The following is a 13,731-nucleotide window of genomic DNA, read 5'->3' on the forward strand; positions in this document are numbered from 1 at the left end:
TAAGGTGATTGGAGGAAGGTATAGGAGAAATGTCAGAGGGAGGTTCTTTAATAGAGAGTGGTGGGTGTGTGGAATGCACTGCCAGTGGTAGGAGTAGAGTCAAAGACATTAGAGATATTTAAGTGACTCTTGGATAGGCACATAGGCGGCAGTAAATTGAGGGGTGCGTAGGATAGATGGGTCTTAGATGAAGATAAATGCTCAGCCCGGCATCGAGGGCCAAAGTGCCCGTACTGTTCTATGTTCTATGCTCTATCTCCATTGCTTGCTGAAGATACAGAATTTTTGGAAAGGGTAATCGAGGAGTGAACTTGATTGCGAGACAGGGAACGAACCCTGCAGAATGCTGAAAGCGAAAGAAAAGGAAAGATGGTTTGCTGGTGGCAACCTACTGGAGGTGACAGAAATGTATGAGGCTGATCCTTTAGATGCAGTGGCTGGTTACAGTTGAAGGTGAGAATGTGGGGAGCCTTCTCATGTTCTGGGAGGGAGAGGAAGGAGGAAGAGTAGAGGTGTGTGAAATAAATCAGACATTGTTGAGGGACGCTTCAGTTAAGGAAAAATCTTCAGCCAGAAGTGCTGTGTGAATGGTCCGTCATTGCTGCCTCCAGTGGGCCCCAGCATCACACATACCATAGAGTCATGGAGCATGGAACCAGATTCTTACATTCAATCCGTCTATGCCGAATAAGCTTTCCAATTTAAACTAGGGATTAAAGGATTCTGGGTAATCCAAGATGGAGGATGGGAAAAATTGTGGCTGTAAGAACTGCTCCTTTTGTGAGGTATTTTAGGTGTTTAGGTGCATTCTATCTCTCTAATCCTTTGACATTTATGTTCATATCCAAATAGGTTTTAAGTCTGATTGTACCTGCAACCACCATTTCCTCTGATATTTCATTCCATATACAAATCACTCTCTGTGTGAAAACATTGCCCCCTCAAATCCCTTTTAAATCTTTCTTAGAGTTATAGACTCATAGGGTCCTAATTCACAGAGACAGGCCCTTTAGCCTAAACTGCTCCATGACAACCAAAATGTCCATCCACACTTACTCCATTTCCCTGCTGTTGGCCCAGATCCTTGTCAACCTTTTGTATCCATGTATTTGTCCAAATGCCTTTTCAATGTTGTTAATGTACCCGCCTCAATCATTTCCACTGGCAGCTCATTCCACATGAATTTAAGGTCCTTCCTCAGTTTCCGAAGCTTGAAAGAAAAAGGACCCAGCTTGTCCAACCTCTCCCTGTAACTCAGACCATTGAGTCCAGGCAACATCCATATAAATTTCTTTTGCACTGTTTCCAGTTTAATAACATCCTTCCTATATCAAGATAACCAAAACTGAACACAATCCTCCAAGTGCATCCTCACCAACGTCCCGTATAACTGCAACATAACTCCCCAACATCTACACCCAATGCCCTGACTGATGAAGGCCAGTGTACCAAAAACCTTTTTCACTGCCGTGTCTACCTGGGACTCCACTTTTGGATTGCTCACATATGTCCTGTGCATAAAAAGCAGGACAAATCCAACCCAGTCAATTACTGCTCCATCAGTCTACTTACTCTCCATCATCAGTAAGGTGATGGAAGGGGTCAGTAACAGAGCTATCAAGCAGCACCTGCTCAGCAATAACCTGCTCAGTGACACCCAGTTTGGGCTCCCCCAGGGTCACTCAGCTCCTGACCTCATTACAGCCTTGGGTCAAACATGGACAAAAGAGCTGGATTCCAGAGGGGAGGGGAGGGGAGGGGAGGGGAGAGGGACAGCCCTGACATCAAGGCTGCATTCAACCGAGTGTGGCATCAAGGAGCCTGGACAAAACTGGAATCGATGGGCATCAGGGGCAAACACTCCTCTGGTTAGAGTCAAACCTGGCACATAGGAAGATGGTCATGGTTGTGGAAGGTCAGTCATCTCAGCTCCAGGACATCTCAGCAGGAGTCCCTCAGGGTAGTGTCCTGGGCCCAACCACCTTCAGCTGCTTCATCAATGACCATCCCTCCATCACTCACACACACATTTAACCAAGCCTATAGATGCACATATGTGCACACACACTCTATCACATCCACACACATGCACACACTCACTCTGTCTCTCCTACAGGCGCACACGTTTACGTTTATGGAGTCAATTTCATTTTGCAGAATTACATTTTGTTTTGCTCACAAACTGCATGAATCCACGTAAAACGCTGTAAATCCCACTTTAGAAATCAAACCAGTCTAACCTAACATTTGGACATAGACAGACCTCACACCTTCATGCATTGTCTGAGCTGAGATGTCACCTATTGTTAGAAAAGCTAGACCTTACTGCCGAGGACATGGAGGTCACCGCCGCTCCCTCACCACCAGACGCCTGGAGGAAGAACGCCTCATCTTCCACCTCGGAACACTTCAACCCCAGGGCATCAATATGGACTTCAACAGTTTCCTCATTTCCCCTCCCCCCACCTCACCCTAGTTCCAAACTTCCAGCTCAGCACTACCCCCATGACTTGTCCGGACTTGTCCTACCTGCCTATCTCCTTTTCCACCTATCCACTCCACCCTCTCCTCCCTGACCTATCACCTTCATCCCCTCCCCCACTCACCTATTGTACTCTATGCTACTTTCTCCCCACCCCCACCCTCCTCTAGCTTATCTCTCCACGCTTCAGGCTCACTGCCTTTATTCCTGATGAAGGGCCTTTGCCCGAAATGTCGATTTCGCTGCTCCTTGGATGCTGCCTGAACTGCTGTGCTCTTCCAGCACCACTATTCCAGAATCCATAACCTGATGTTGTGTGATTTTTAACTTTATTGGTCAGTGTATTGAATACATTGATTGGGAGGTGTACAAGACATTGGTTAAGCCACTTTTGGAATATTGCATTCAGTTCTGGTCTCCTTCCTATTGGAAAGATGTTGCGAAACTTGAAAGGGTTCAGAAAATATTTACAAGGATGTTGCCAGGGTTGGAGGATCTGTGCTATAGGGAGAGGCTGAACAGGCTGGGGCTGTTTTCCCTGGAGTGTCGGAGGCTGAGGGGTGACCTTATAGAGGTTTACAAAATTATGAGGGGCATGGATAGTGTAAATAGACAAAGTCTTTTCCCTGGGGTCGGGGAGTCCAGAACAAGACGGCATAGGTTTAGGATGAGAGGGGAAAGTTTTAAAAGGGACCTAAGGGGAAACTTTTTCCTGTGTATGAGCTACCAGAGGAAGCGCTGGAGGCTGGTGCAATTACAACATTTAAAAGGAATCTGAATAGGTATATGAATAGTAAGGGTTTGGAGGGATATGGGCCAGATGTTGGCAAATGGGACTAGATTTATTTAGGATATCTGGTCAGCACAGATGAGTTGGACCAATGGGTCTGTTTCTGTGCTGTATATCTGTATGACTCGATGACATAAACACAATGGTGCCAACAGCAGGTCAGAATAACTCACCTCCTGACTTCCCAAAACCTTTCCACTATCGACAAGGCACAAGTATGGAGAATGATGGAACACTCCCCACTTGCCCGGAAGAGTGCAGCTCCAACAACACTCAAGAAGCTTGATACAATCCAGGAGAAAATAGCCCACTTGATTGGCACCACATCCACAAACATCCACTCCCTCTACCACCAACGCTCAGTAGCAGCAGTGTGTACCATCTACAAGATGCACTGTAGCACCTTCCAACCTCACTGCCATTTCCACTACATGGGAACACCATCCCCTTCAAGCTCCTCTCCAAACCTCTCACGGTCCTGACTTGGAAATATATCATCGTTCCTTCATTGTCATTGGTTCAAAATCCTGGAATTCCCTCCCTCATGGCATAATGGGTCAACCCACAGCACATATACTGCAGCGGTTCAGGAAGGCAGCTCAACCCCACCTTCTCAAGGGGCAAATAGGGACAGACAATAAATGCTGGACCCAGCCCATGTTCTACAAGTGAATAAAAACAAATGTGGGAAGTGCTGGTGTGAGTGATAACACTATCAGAACAGACACAACAGAGACAGAGAAACTGGGAGAATGGAATGAAGACCTTTCAGGAAACAGGCTGTGAGGAGGTAGGTGAGCTTGCTCTGAATTGGATATTAGTGGATACTAAGGTGGGTTGGCCATGCTAAATTGCCATGTAATGTCCAGGTCATGCAAGGTTATGGGGATAAAGTGAAGGGCTAGGTCTAGGAGGGATGCTCCTCAGAGGATCAGTGCAGACTTGAAGGCCTTTCTTCCACACTGTATGAATTCTATGATTTGATGACTCAATCCCCACAACAAAAACAGAGATGTCTTGGGAAGAAGTGAAGTGAAATGGACCAGTGAGTTTGAGGATTGGGTAAAAATTAGGAACAACGTCCCCTCAATGTCCTCTGTGCTAATTAAGACTAGGGCTAGTTTCTTCCATCTCGCCACATCCTTGATGTTTTTTGTCAGTCAGATAAATCCAGCATCATTGAAGGATATGCCCAAGAATTACACATCATGCTCCATCAGAGGCAAAACCAATAACCTCTAAAGCTTTAACCTCCCAATGGGCTCATGCCCAGTAACATATGGTTTCGATGAACACCAATAGCATCATGTTTGATCACTTGTCATGCTGTAGTAGAGAAGGAGACTGTGTCCTCACTGAAAATATGGTCAAAATTCAGACCATTTCCCCACACTTCTGCAAATAATCATCAAGGAGCTGCCTCCAGGGGGGAGATAGTTTAAGAAGAAACTTAATAACATCATCAGACAACATTGTGCATCCAATGAATCCATCAGGACTGAAAAGTGAAATTATGTTCATACCCCTCTGCCATTACATCTCCTTTCACATGGTTCGACACCAAACTGGCCTATATCAACACATTTTCTATCCTTGCAGGCCTGGAAATGACAGAAAAGAAGGTTATTGTTGTCACTGTATCCATGGAACCCATTTGTCAATATCAGCCCGTCAGGATCAGTGGGGTTTATATCCAATCTGCGGTGCACATCAGTACAAATGACATAGAAAGGAGTTAGGGTGGAAGCTAGAAGGCAGGACGAGCAGAGTAGTAATCTCAGGATTGCTACCAGTGCCACGGGCTAGTGAGGCTAGGAATAGAGAGCGAGTGCAGATGAACACGTGGCTGCAGGGCTGCTGTAATGTGGATCACTGGGATAGGTCTAGGGAAGGTGGGACCTGTACAAGAAGGACAGGTTGCACCTGAACAGGAGGGGCAGCAATACCCTGGGTGGGAGGCTTGCGAGAACTCTTTGGGAGGGGTTAAACTAGATTGGAGGGGGGGGAGGGAACCTGAGCGATGGATCAGAGGATGGGGTGGTTAGTGAGCAGCCAGAGACAGCATGCAGAGAGTCTGTGAGAAGGGACAGGCACCTGACAGGGCAAAGATACAGTCAGTGGGATGGGTTGAAGTGTGTTTATTTTAATGCAGTAAGTATCAGGAATAAGGGTGATGAACTTAGAGCAAGGATCAGTACCTGGAACGATGATGTTGTGGCCATTACGGAGACTTGGACCTCACTGGGGCAGGAATGGTTGTTGGATGTTCCAGGGTTAAGATGTTTCAAAAGGAATAGAGAGGGAGGTAAAAGAGGTGGAGGAGTGGCATTGCTCATCAGGGATAGTATCACAGCTGCAGAAAGGAAGGTTTTCGAGGAGGGTTTGTCGACACAGTCAGTATGGGTGGAAGTCTGGAACAGGAAAGGAGCAGTCACTTTATTGGGAGTTATCTACAGATTTCCCCAACAGCAACAGAGACACAGAGGAGCAGATTGAGAGGCAGATTTTGGAAAGGTGAAGAAGTAACAGGGTTGTTGCCATGGGTTATTTTAACTTCCTGAATATTGTTTGGAACCTCTTTTGGTCAAATAGTTTGGATGGAGCAGATGGTGTCCAGGAGAGGTTCAGGACTCAATATGTCTATAGGCCGACTAGAGGGAAGATCAGATTGATTAGATTCCCTACAGTATGGAAACAGGCCCTTCAGCCCAACATGTCCACCCTCTGAAGAGTAACCCACCCATACCCATTGCCCCACCCTATATTTAACCCTGATTAACACACCTAACACTATGGGCAATATAGCTGGCCAATTCTGCATATCTTTGGACTGTGGGAGGAAGTCAGAGCACCAGGAGGAAACCCACACAGACACGGGGAGAATGTGCAAACTCCACACAGTCAGTCGCCAAAGGCAGGAATCGAACCTGGGTCCCTGGCGCTGTGAAACAGCAGTGCTAACCACTTTTTTTTAACATGCCATTTACATTGGATTTGGTGCTTGGCAACAAACCATGCCAGGTGTCAGATCTCTCTGTGGGAGAGCATTTCGGTGATAGTGATCACAATTCCCGGACCTTTACAAAAGTAATGGAGAGAGATAGGAGCAGATTATATGGGAAAGCATTTAATTGGGGGAGGGAGAATTAAAATGCTAATAGGCAGGAACTCTGGAGCATAAATTGGGAGCAGATGTTCTCCGGAAATGCGTGACAGAAATTTGGAGGATGTTTAGGGAGCACTTGCTGATCGTGCTGGATAGGTTTGTCCCACTGAGGCAAGGAAGGGATGGTAGAATATAGAACAATACAGTTCAGAACAGGCCCTTCAGCCCTTAATGTTGCACTGACCTGTGGACTATTCTCAGCCCATCCCCCTACACTATCCCATCATCATCCATGTGCTTATCCAAGGATTATTTAAATCTCCCTCATGTGGCTGAATTAATTATATTGGAAGGCAGGGCATTCCACACCCTTACCACTCTCTGAGTAAAGAACCTGCCTCTGACATCTGTCTTAAATCTATCACCCCACAACTTGTAGCTATGCCCCCTCGTACACACTGTCATCATCATCCTAGGAAAAAGACTCTCACTGTCTATCCTATCTAATCCTCTGACCATCTTGTATGTCTCTATCAAATCCCCTCTTAGCCTTCTTCTCTCCAAAGAGATCAGACCCAAGTCTCTCAGCCTTTCCTCATAAGACCTTCACTCAGACCAGGAAACATCCTGGTAAATCGCCTCTACACCTTTTCAAGTGCTTCTGTATCCTTCCCGAAATATGGCGACCAGAACGAGAACATAGAAAAAATACAGCGCAGTACAGGCCCTTTGGCCCTCGATGTTGCGCCGATCCAAGCCCACCTAACCTACACTAGCCCACTATCCTCGAGACACCCGCACCAATCAACCAAACCGCCCCGTGGCCCAACATTTCAACTCCCCCTCCCACTCTGCCGAGGACATGGAGGTCCTGGGCCTCCTTCACCGCCGCTCCCTCACCACCAGACGCCTGGAGGAAGAACGCCTCATCTTCCGCCTCGGAACACTTCAATCCCAGGGCATCAATGTGGACTTCAACAGCTTCCTCATTTCCCCTTCCCCCACCTCATCCTAGTTTCAAACTTCCAGCTCAGTTACTGTCTCCTTGACTTGTCCGACCTGCCTATCTCCTTTTCCACCTATCCACTCCACCCTCTCCTCCTTGACCTATCACCTTCATCTCCTCCCCCACTCACCCATTGTACTCTATGCTACTCTCTCCCCACCCCTACCCTCCTCTAGCTTATCTCTCCATGCTTCAGGCTCACTGCCTTTATTCCTGATGAAGGGCTTTTGCCCGAAACGTTGATTTCGCTGCTCGTTGGATGCTGCCTGAACTGCTGTGCTCTTCCAGCACCACTAATCCAGTATTTGATTTTCAGCATCTGCAGTCATTGTTTTTACCTTGTTGATTTTAACCCTACTGCGAATCCTCTTGCAAGGATGCCTGCCTTGAAGAAGTTTTCCTCCTCTCTCTACAAGAACCTCAGGGAATCCCTCTCCCACTGCAACTCCCAGGTCATTTCCTCTGCTCTGAAGCTCTTCAACCATGTTGTGAAACAAACTCGGTACCACAGCCACATTTGCTTCCTCAGTGCCTGCCTCCGTAACCAACACATCCCACACGGACTCCAGACCACCTTTAAACCAGCAGAGTTTGGACCCGAACAGGACAAACAGTACAGACTACAGATTCAAAAACACCAGCAACAGTTCTCCTTCAGGATCCTCTGCTCCGCGCTTGCAGCAATGCGCTGTCACCTAACCTCTCTACAGTCAGCCCTGCCCCAGCTGAGGGCCACACTCTCTCAGAATTGCAAAGGACCCACTCTGTACTACATCCTCAGGAGAATTCATACTCTCAACAAACAGTATTTCAATTCCATCTCAAACATCAAAAACTGTAAGTACAACAAACTTTTATCCACCCACCTCCATAACCAGCGCTCCTCAAACATTCCAGAAGATTCCCCTGGGCTCGGAAACGCCATTAGCCATGCGGCTGAAGCAGCTACCACCCCCACGCTGAGTGATGATGTCACTTCCGCCCCCATCATGGCCACTCCCACAGCCACTTCCGGCCCTCACATCATTGCTGATGCCACACGCTCAGTGACTCCCGCTACCCCTACTGCCATGATCACCACCACTTCCACCCCCACCAGCGCCACTCACCTACATTCTGCTGACACGCCCCCCACAGACCCCACTGTCACTATCCCCACCCCCCAGAACCCCGAGGGCAACATTACCCCAGCTCATGACTCCACCCCCATTCCCCCCACCATCACACCCACTCCAGGTACTGGCTCCGACCCCACTCCCAGCTCCACACCTGCACCAGATCCCAGCTCCCGGCCCTGCCGAGTTTTCACCATCCCCTCCAGACCTCCCACTCACTGAGGACGAACGATCAGTCCTCAGCAAAGGACTCACCTTCATCCCCCTCCGTCCACGCATCAATGAATTTAATACATGCCGTGACATCGAACAATTCTTCCGCCGCCTCTGCCTCCGAGCTTACTTTCACAATCAGGACTCCCGCCCACCTTCCGAGGACCCCTTCGCCCACCTCCAACACACTGCATCCACCTGGACACCCCGCACTGGCCTATTACCTGCCCTCGACCTCTTCATTTCCAAATGCCGCCGGGACATTAACCGCCTCAACCTGTCGTCCCCCCTCCCCCACTCCAACCTCTCACCCTCACAACACGCAGCCCTCCAATCCCTCTGCTCCAATCCCAACCTCACCATTAAGCCAGCGGATAAAGGGGGCGCAGTGGTAGTCTGGCGCACTGACCTCTACACCGCTGAAGCCAAACGCCAACTCGAGAACACCTCTTCCTACTGCTCCCTCGACCATGACCCCACCCCCCATCACCAAACCATCATCTCCCAGACCATACAGAACTTCATCACCTCAGGAGATCTCCCACCCACAGCTTCCAACCTCGTAGTCCGGGAACCCCGCACTGCCCGGTTCTACCTCCTTCCCAAGATCCACAAGCCTGACCACCCTGGCCAACCCATTGTCTCAGCATGCTCCTGCCCCAGTGAACTCATCTCTACCTACCTTGACACTGTCCTATCCCCCCTAGTCCAGGAACTCCCCACATACGTTCGAGACACCACCCACGCCCTCCACCTCCTCTAAGACTTCCGTTTCCCTGGCCCCCTTACACCTCATCTTCACCATGGATATCCAATCCCTCTACACCTCCATCCGCCATGACCAGGGCCTCCAAGCCCTCTGTTTTTTCCTCTCCAGACGTCCCCAACAGTACCCTTCCACTGACACTCTCATTCGTTTGGCCGAACTAGTCCTCACCCGTAACAATTTCTCCTTTGAATCCTTCCACTTCCTCCAGACCAAAGGGGTAGCCATGGGCACACGTATGGGCCCCAGCTATGCCTGTCTCTTTGTTGGCTACGTAGAGCAGTTGATCTTCCGTAATTACAACGGCACCACTCCCAACCTCTTCCTCCGCTACATTGATGACTGCATTGGCGCCACCTCGTGCTCCCGTGAGGAGGTTGAGCAATTCATCAACTTCACCAACACATTCCACCCTGACCTTAAATTTACCTGGACTATCTCTGACACCTCGCTCCCCTTCCTGGACCTCTCCATCTCCATTAATGACGACCGACTTGACACTGACATTTTTTACAAACCCACCGACTCCCACAGCTACCTGGATTACACCTCTTCCCACCCTATCTCTTGCAAAAATGCCATCCCGTATTCCCAATTTCTCCGCCTCCGCCGTATCTGCTCCCAGGAGGACCAGTTCCACCATAGGACACACCAGATGGCCTCCTTCTTTAGAGACCGTAATTTCCCTTCCCACGTGGTTAAAGATGCCCTCCAACGCATCTTGTCCACATCCCGCACCTCCGCCCTCAGACCCCACCCGTCCAACCGTAACAAGGACAGAACGCCCCTGGTGCTCACCTTCCACCCTACAAACCTTCGCATCAACCAAATCATCCACCGACATTTCCGCCACCTCCAAAAAGACCCCACCACCAGGGATATATTTCCCTCCCCACCCCTTTCCGCCTTCCGCAAAGATCGTTCCCTCCGTGACTACCTGGTCAGGTCCACACCCCCCTACAACCCACCCTCCCATTCTGGCACTTTCCCCTGCCACCGCAGGAACTGTAAAACCTGTGACCACACCTCCTCCCTCACCTCTATCCAAGGCCCTAAAGGAGCCTTCCAAATCCATCAAAGTTTCACCTGCACATCCACCAATATCATTTATTGTACCCGTTGCTCCCGATGTGGTCTCCTCTACATTGGGGAGACTGGGCGCCTCCTAGCAGAGCGCTTTAGGGAACATCTCCGAGACACCCGCACCAATCAACCAAACCGCCCCGTGGCCCAACATTTCAACTCCCCCTCCCACTCTGCCGAGGACATGGAGGTCCTGGGCCTCCTTCACCGCTGCTCCCTCACCACCAGACGCCTGGAGGAAGAACGCCTCATCTTCCGCCTCGGAACACTTCAACCCCAGGGCATTAATGTGGACTTCAACAGCTTCCTCATTTCCCCTTCCCCCACCTCATCCTAGTTTCAAACTTCCAGCTCAGTTACTGTCTCCTTGACTTGTCCGACCTGCCTATCTTCTTTTCCACCTATCCACTCCACCCTCTCCTCCTTGACCTATCACCTTCATCTCCTCCCCCACTCACCCATTGTACTCTATGCTACTCTCTCCCCACCCCCACCCTCCTCTAGCTTATCTCTCCATGCTTCAGGCTCACTGCCTTTATTCCTGATGAAGGGCTTTTGCCCGAAACGTTGATTTCGCTGCTTGTTGGATGCTGCCTGAACTGCTGTGCTCTTCCAGCACCACTAATCCAGTATTTGATTTTCAGCATCTGCAGTCATTGTTTTTACACTATCCTCCATATGCCTATCCAATGCCCGTTTAAATGCCCATAAAGAGGGAGAGTCCACCACTGCTACTGGCAGGGCACTCCATGAACTCACAACTCGCTGAGTAAAGAATCTACCCCTAACATCTGTCCTATACCTACCACTCCTCAATTTAAAGCTATGCCCCCTTGTAATAGCTGACTCCATACGTGGAAAAAGGTTCTCATGGTCAACCCTATCTAAACCCCTAATCATCTTGTACACCTCTATCAAGTCACCCCTAAACCTTCTTTTCTCCAATGAAAACAGCCCCAAGTGCCTCAGCCTTTCCTCATAGGATCTTCCTACCATACCAGGCAACATCCTGGTAAACTTCCTCTGCACCCGTTCCAGTGCCTCCACATCCTTCCTATAGTATGGCGACCAAAACTGCACACAATACTCCAGATAAGGCCGCACCAGAGTCTTATACAACTGCAGCATGACCTCAGGACTCCGGAACTCAATTCCTCTCCCAATAAAAACCAGTACACCATATGCCGCCTTCACCACACTATTTACCTGGGTGGCAACTTTCAGAGATCTGTGTACATGGACACCAAGATCCCTCTGCTCATCCACACTACCAAGTATCCGACCATTGGCACAGTACCACATCTTTTTTGTTACTCATACCAAAGTGAATCACCACATTGAACTCCATTTGCCACCTTTCTGCCCCGCTCTGCAACTTATCTATATCCCGCTGTAACCTGACACATCCTTCCTCACTGTCAACAACTCCACCGACTTTTGTATCATCTGCAAACTTGCTCACCCAGCCTTCAAGCCCCTCCTCCAGGTCATTTATAAAAATGACAAACAGCAATGGTCCCAAAACAGATCCTTGCGGAACACTCCAACTGCACTCCAAGATGAACCTTTCTCATCAACTACTACCCTCTGTCTTCTTCCAGCCAGCCAATTCCTAATCCAAACCTCCAACTCACCCTCAATGCCATACCTCCGTATTTCTTGCAGTAGCCTACCGTGGGGAACCTTATCAAATGCCTTACTAAAATCCATATGCACCACATCTACTGCTTTACCCTCATCCACTTCCTTGGTCACCTTCTCAAAGAATTCAATAAGGTTTGTGAGGCACGACCTGCCCTTCACAAAACCATGCTGACTATCCTTGATCACATTACTCCTATCCAGATGTTCATAAATCCTATCCCTTACAATTCTCTCTAAGACTTTGCCCACAACAGAAGTGAGACTCACCGGCCTATAGTTACTAGGGCTGTCCCTACTCCCCTTCTTGAACAAGGGAACCACATTTGCTATCCTCCAGTCTTCTGGCACTATTACTGTAGATAACGACGACATAAAAATCAAGGCCAATGGCTCTGCAATCTCCTCCCTTGCTTCCCAGAGAATCCTAGGATAAATGCCATCCGGCCCAGGGGACTTATCTATTTTCACCCTTTCCAGAATTTCCAACACCTCTTCCCTACATACCTCAAAGCCATCCATTCTACTTAATTGTGACTCAATATTCACATCGGCAACCATGTCCTGTTCCTGAGTGAATACTGACGAAAAGTATTCATTCAGTGTCTCCCCAATCTCTTCAGCCTCCACACACAACTTCCCACTACTATCCTTGACTGGACCTATTCCTACCCTAGTCATTCTTTTATTCCTGACATACCTATAGAAAGCCTTTGGGTTTTCCCTAATCCTACCAACTAAGGACCTTTCATGTCCCCTCCTTGCTGCTCTTAGCTCTATCTTCAGATCCTTCCTGGCTACCTTACAACTCTCAATTGCCCCAACTGAACCTTCACGCCTCATCTTTACATAGGCCGCCCTCTTCCCTTTAACAAGGGATTCCAATTCCTTATTAAACCACGGGTCCCTCACACGACCCTTTCCTCCCTACCTGACTGGTACATACTTATCAAGGACACTCAATAGTTGCTCCTTGAACAAGCTCCACATATCAATTGCGCCCTTCCCTTGAAGCCTACTTTTCCAAGCCACGCATCCTAAGTCATGCCTCACCGCATCATAATTTCCCTGCCCCCAGCTATAACTCTTGCTCTGTCGTGCACACTTATCCCTCTCCATCACTAGAGTAAAAGTCACCGAATTGTGGTCACTGTCCCCCAAGTGCTCACCTACCTCCAAGTCTAACACCTGGCCTGGTTCGTTACCCAGAACCAAATCCAGTATAGCCTCACCTCTTGTTGGCCTGTCTACATATTGTGTCAGGAAACCCTCCTGCACACATTGGACAAACACCGACCCATCTAACTAAATCGAGCTATAGCTTTCCCAGTCAATATCTGGAAAGTTAAAGGCCCCCATAACAACCACCTTATTACTTTCACTCTTCTCCTGAATCATCCTTGCAATCCTTTCTTCTACATTTCTAGGACTATTAGGAGGCCTGTAGAAAACTCCTAACAGGGTGACCTCACCTCTCCTATTCCTAACCTCAACCCAAACTACCTCAGATGGCGAGTCTTCCTCCATCA

The 13,731-nt window shown here is 48.8% G+C and overlaps 1 protein-coding gene across 1 annotated transcript in view; it reads right to left on the bottom strand.

The window, feature by feature from the left end:
- LOC140480740 (uncharacterized) overlaps positions 1-8,331 on the bottom strand; it is a 70,273-nt gene extending 61,942 nt beyond the window's left edge. The window contains exons 1-2 of the mRNA XM_072576035.1: positions 8,251-8,331; positions 4,796-4,873 (exon numbers count right to left, since the gene is read on the bottom strand). Of these exons, the coding sequence (XP_072432136.1) occupies positions 4,796-4,873; positions 8,251-8,256 (84 nt within the window). The 5' untranslated portion in view covers positions 8,257-8,331. The remainder of the gene's footprint in view (positions 1-4,795; positions 4,874-8,250) is intronic.
- Between the last annotated feature and the right edge of the window lie 5,400 nt (positions 8,332-13,731).

This window comes from Chiloscyllium punctatum, chromosome 1 (genome assembly GCF_047496795.1).
Source record: "Chiloscyllium punctatum isolate Juve2018m chromosome 1, sChiPun1.3, whole genome shotgun sequence".
Taxonomy (NCBI): domain Eukaryota; kingdom Metazoa; phylum Chordata; class Chondrichthyes; order Orectolobiformes; family Hemiscylliidae; genus Chiloscyllium; species Chiloscyllium punctatum.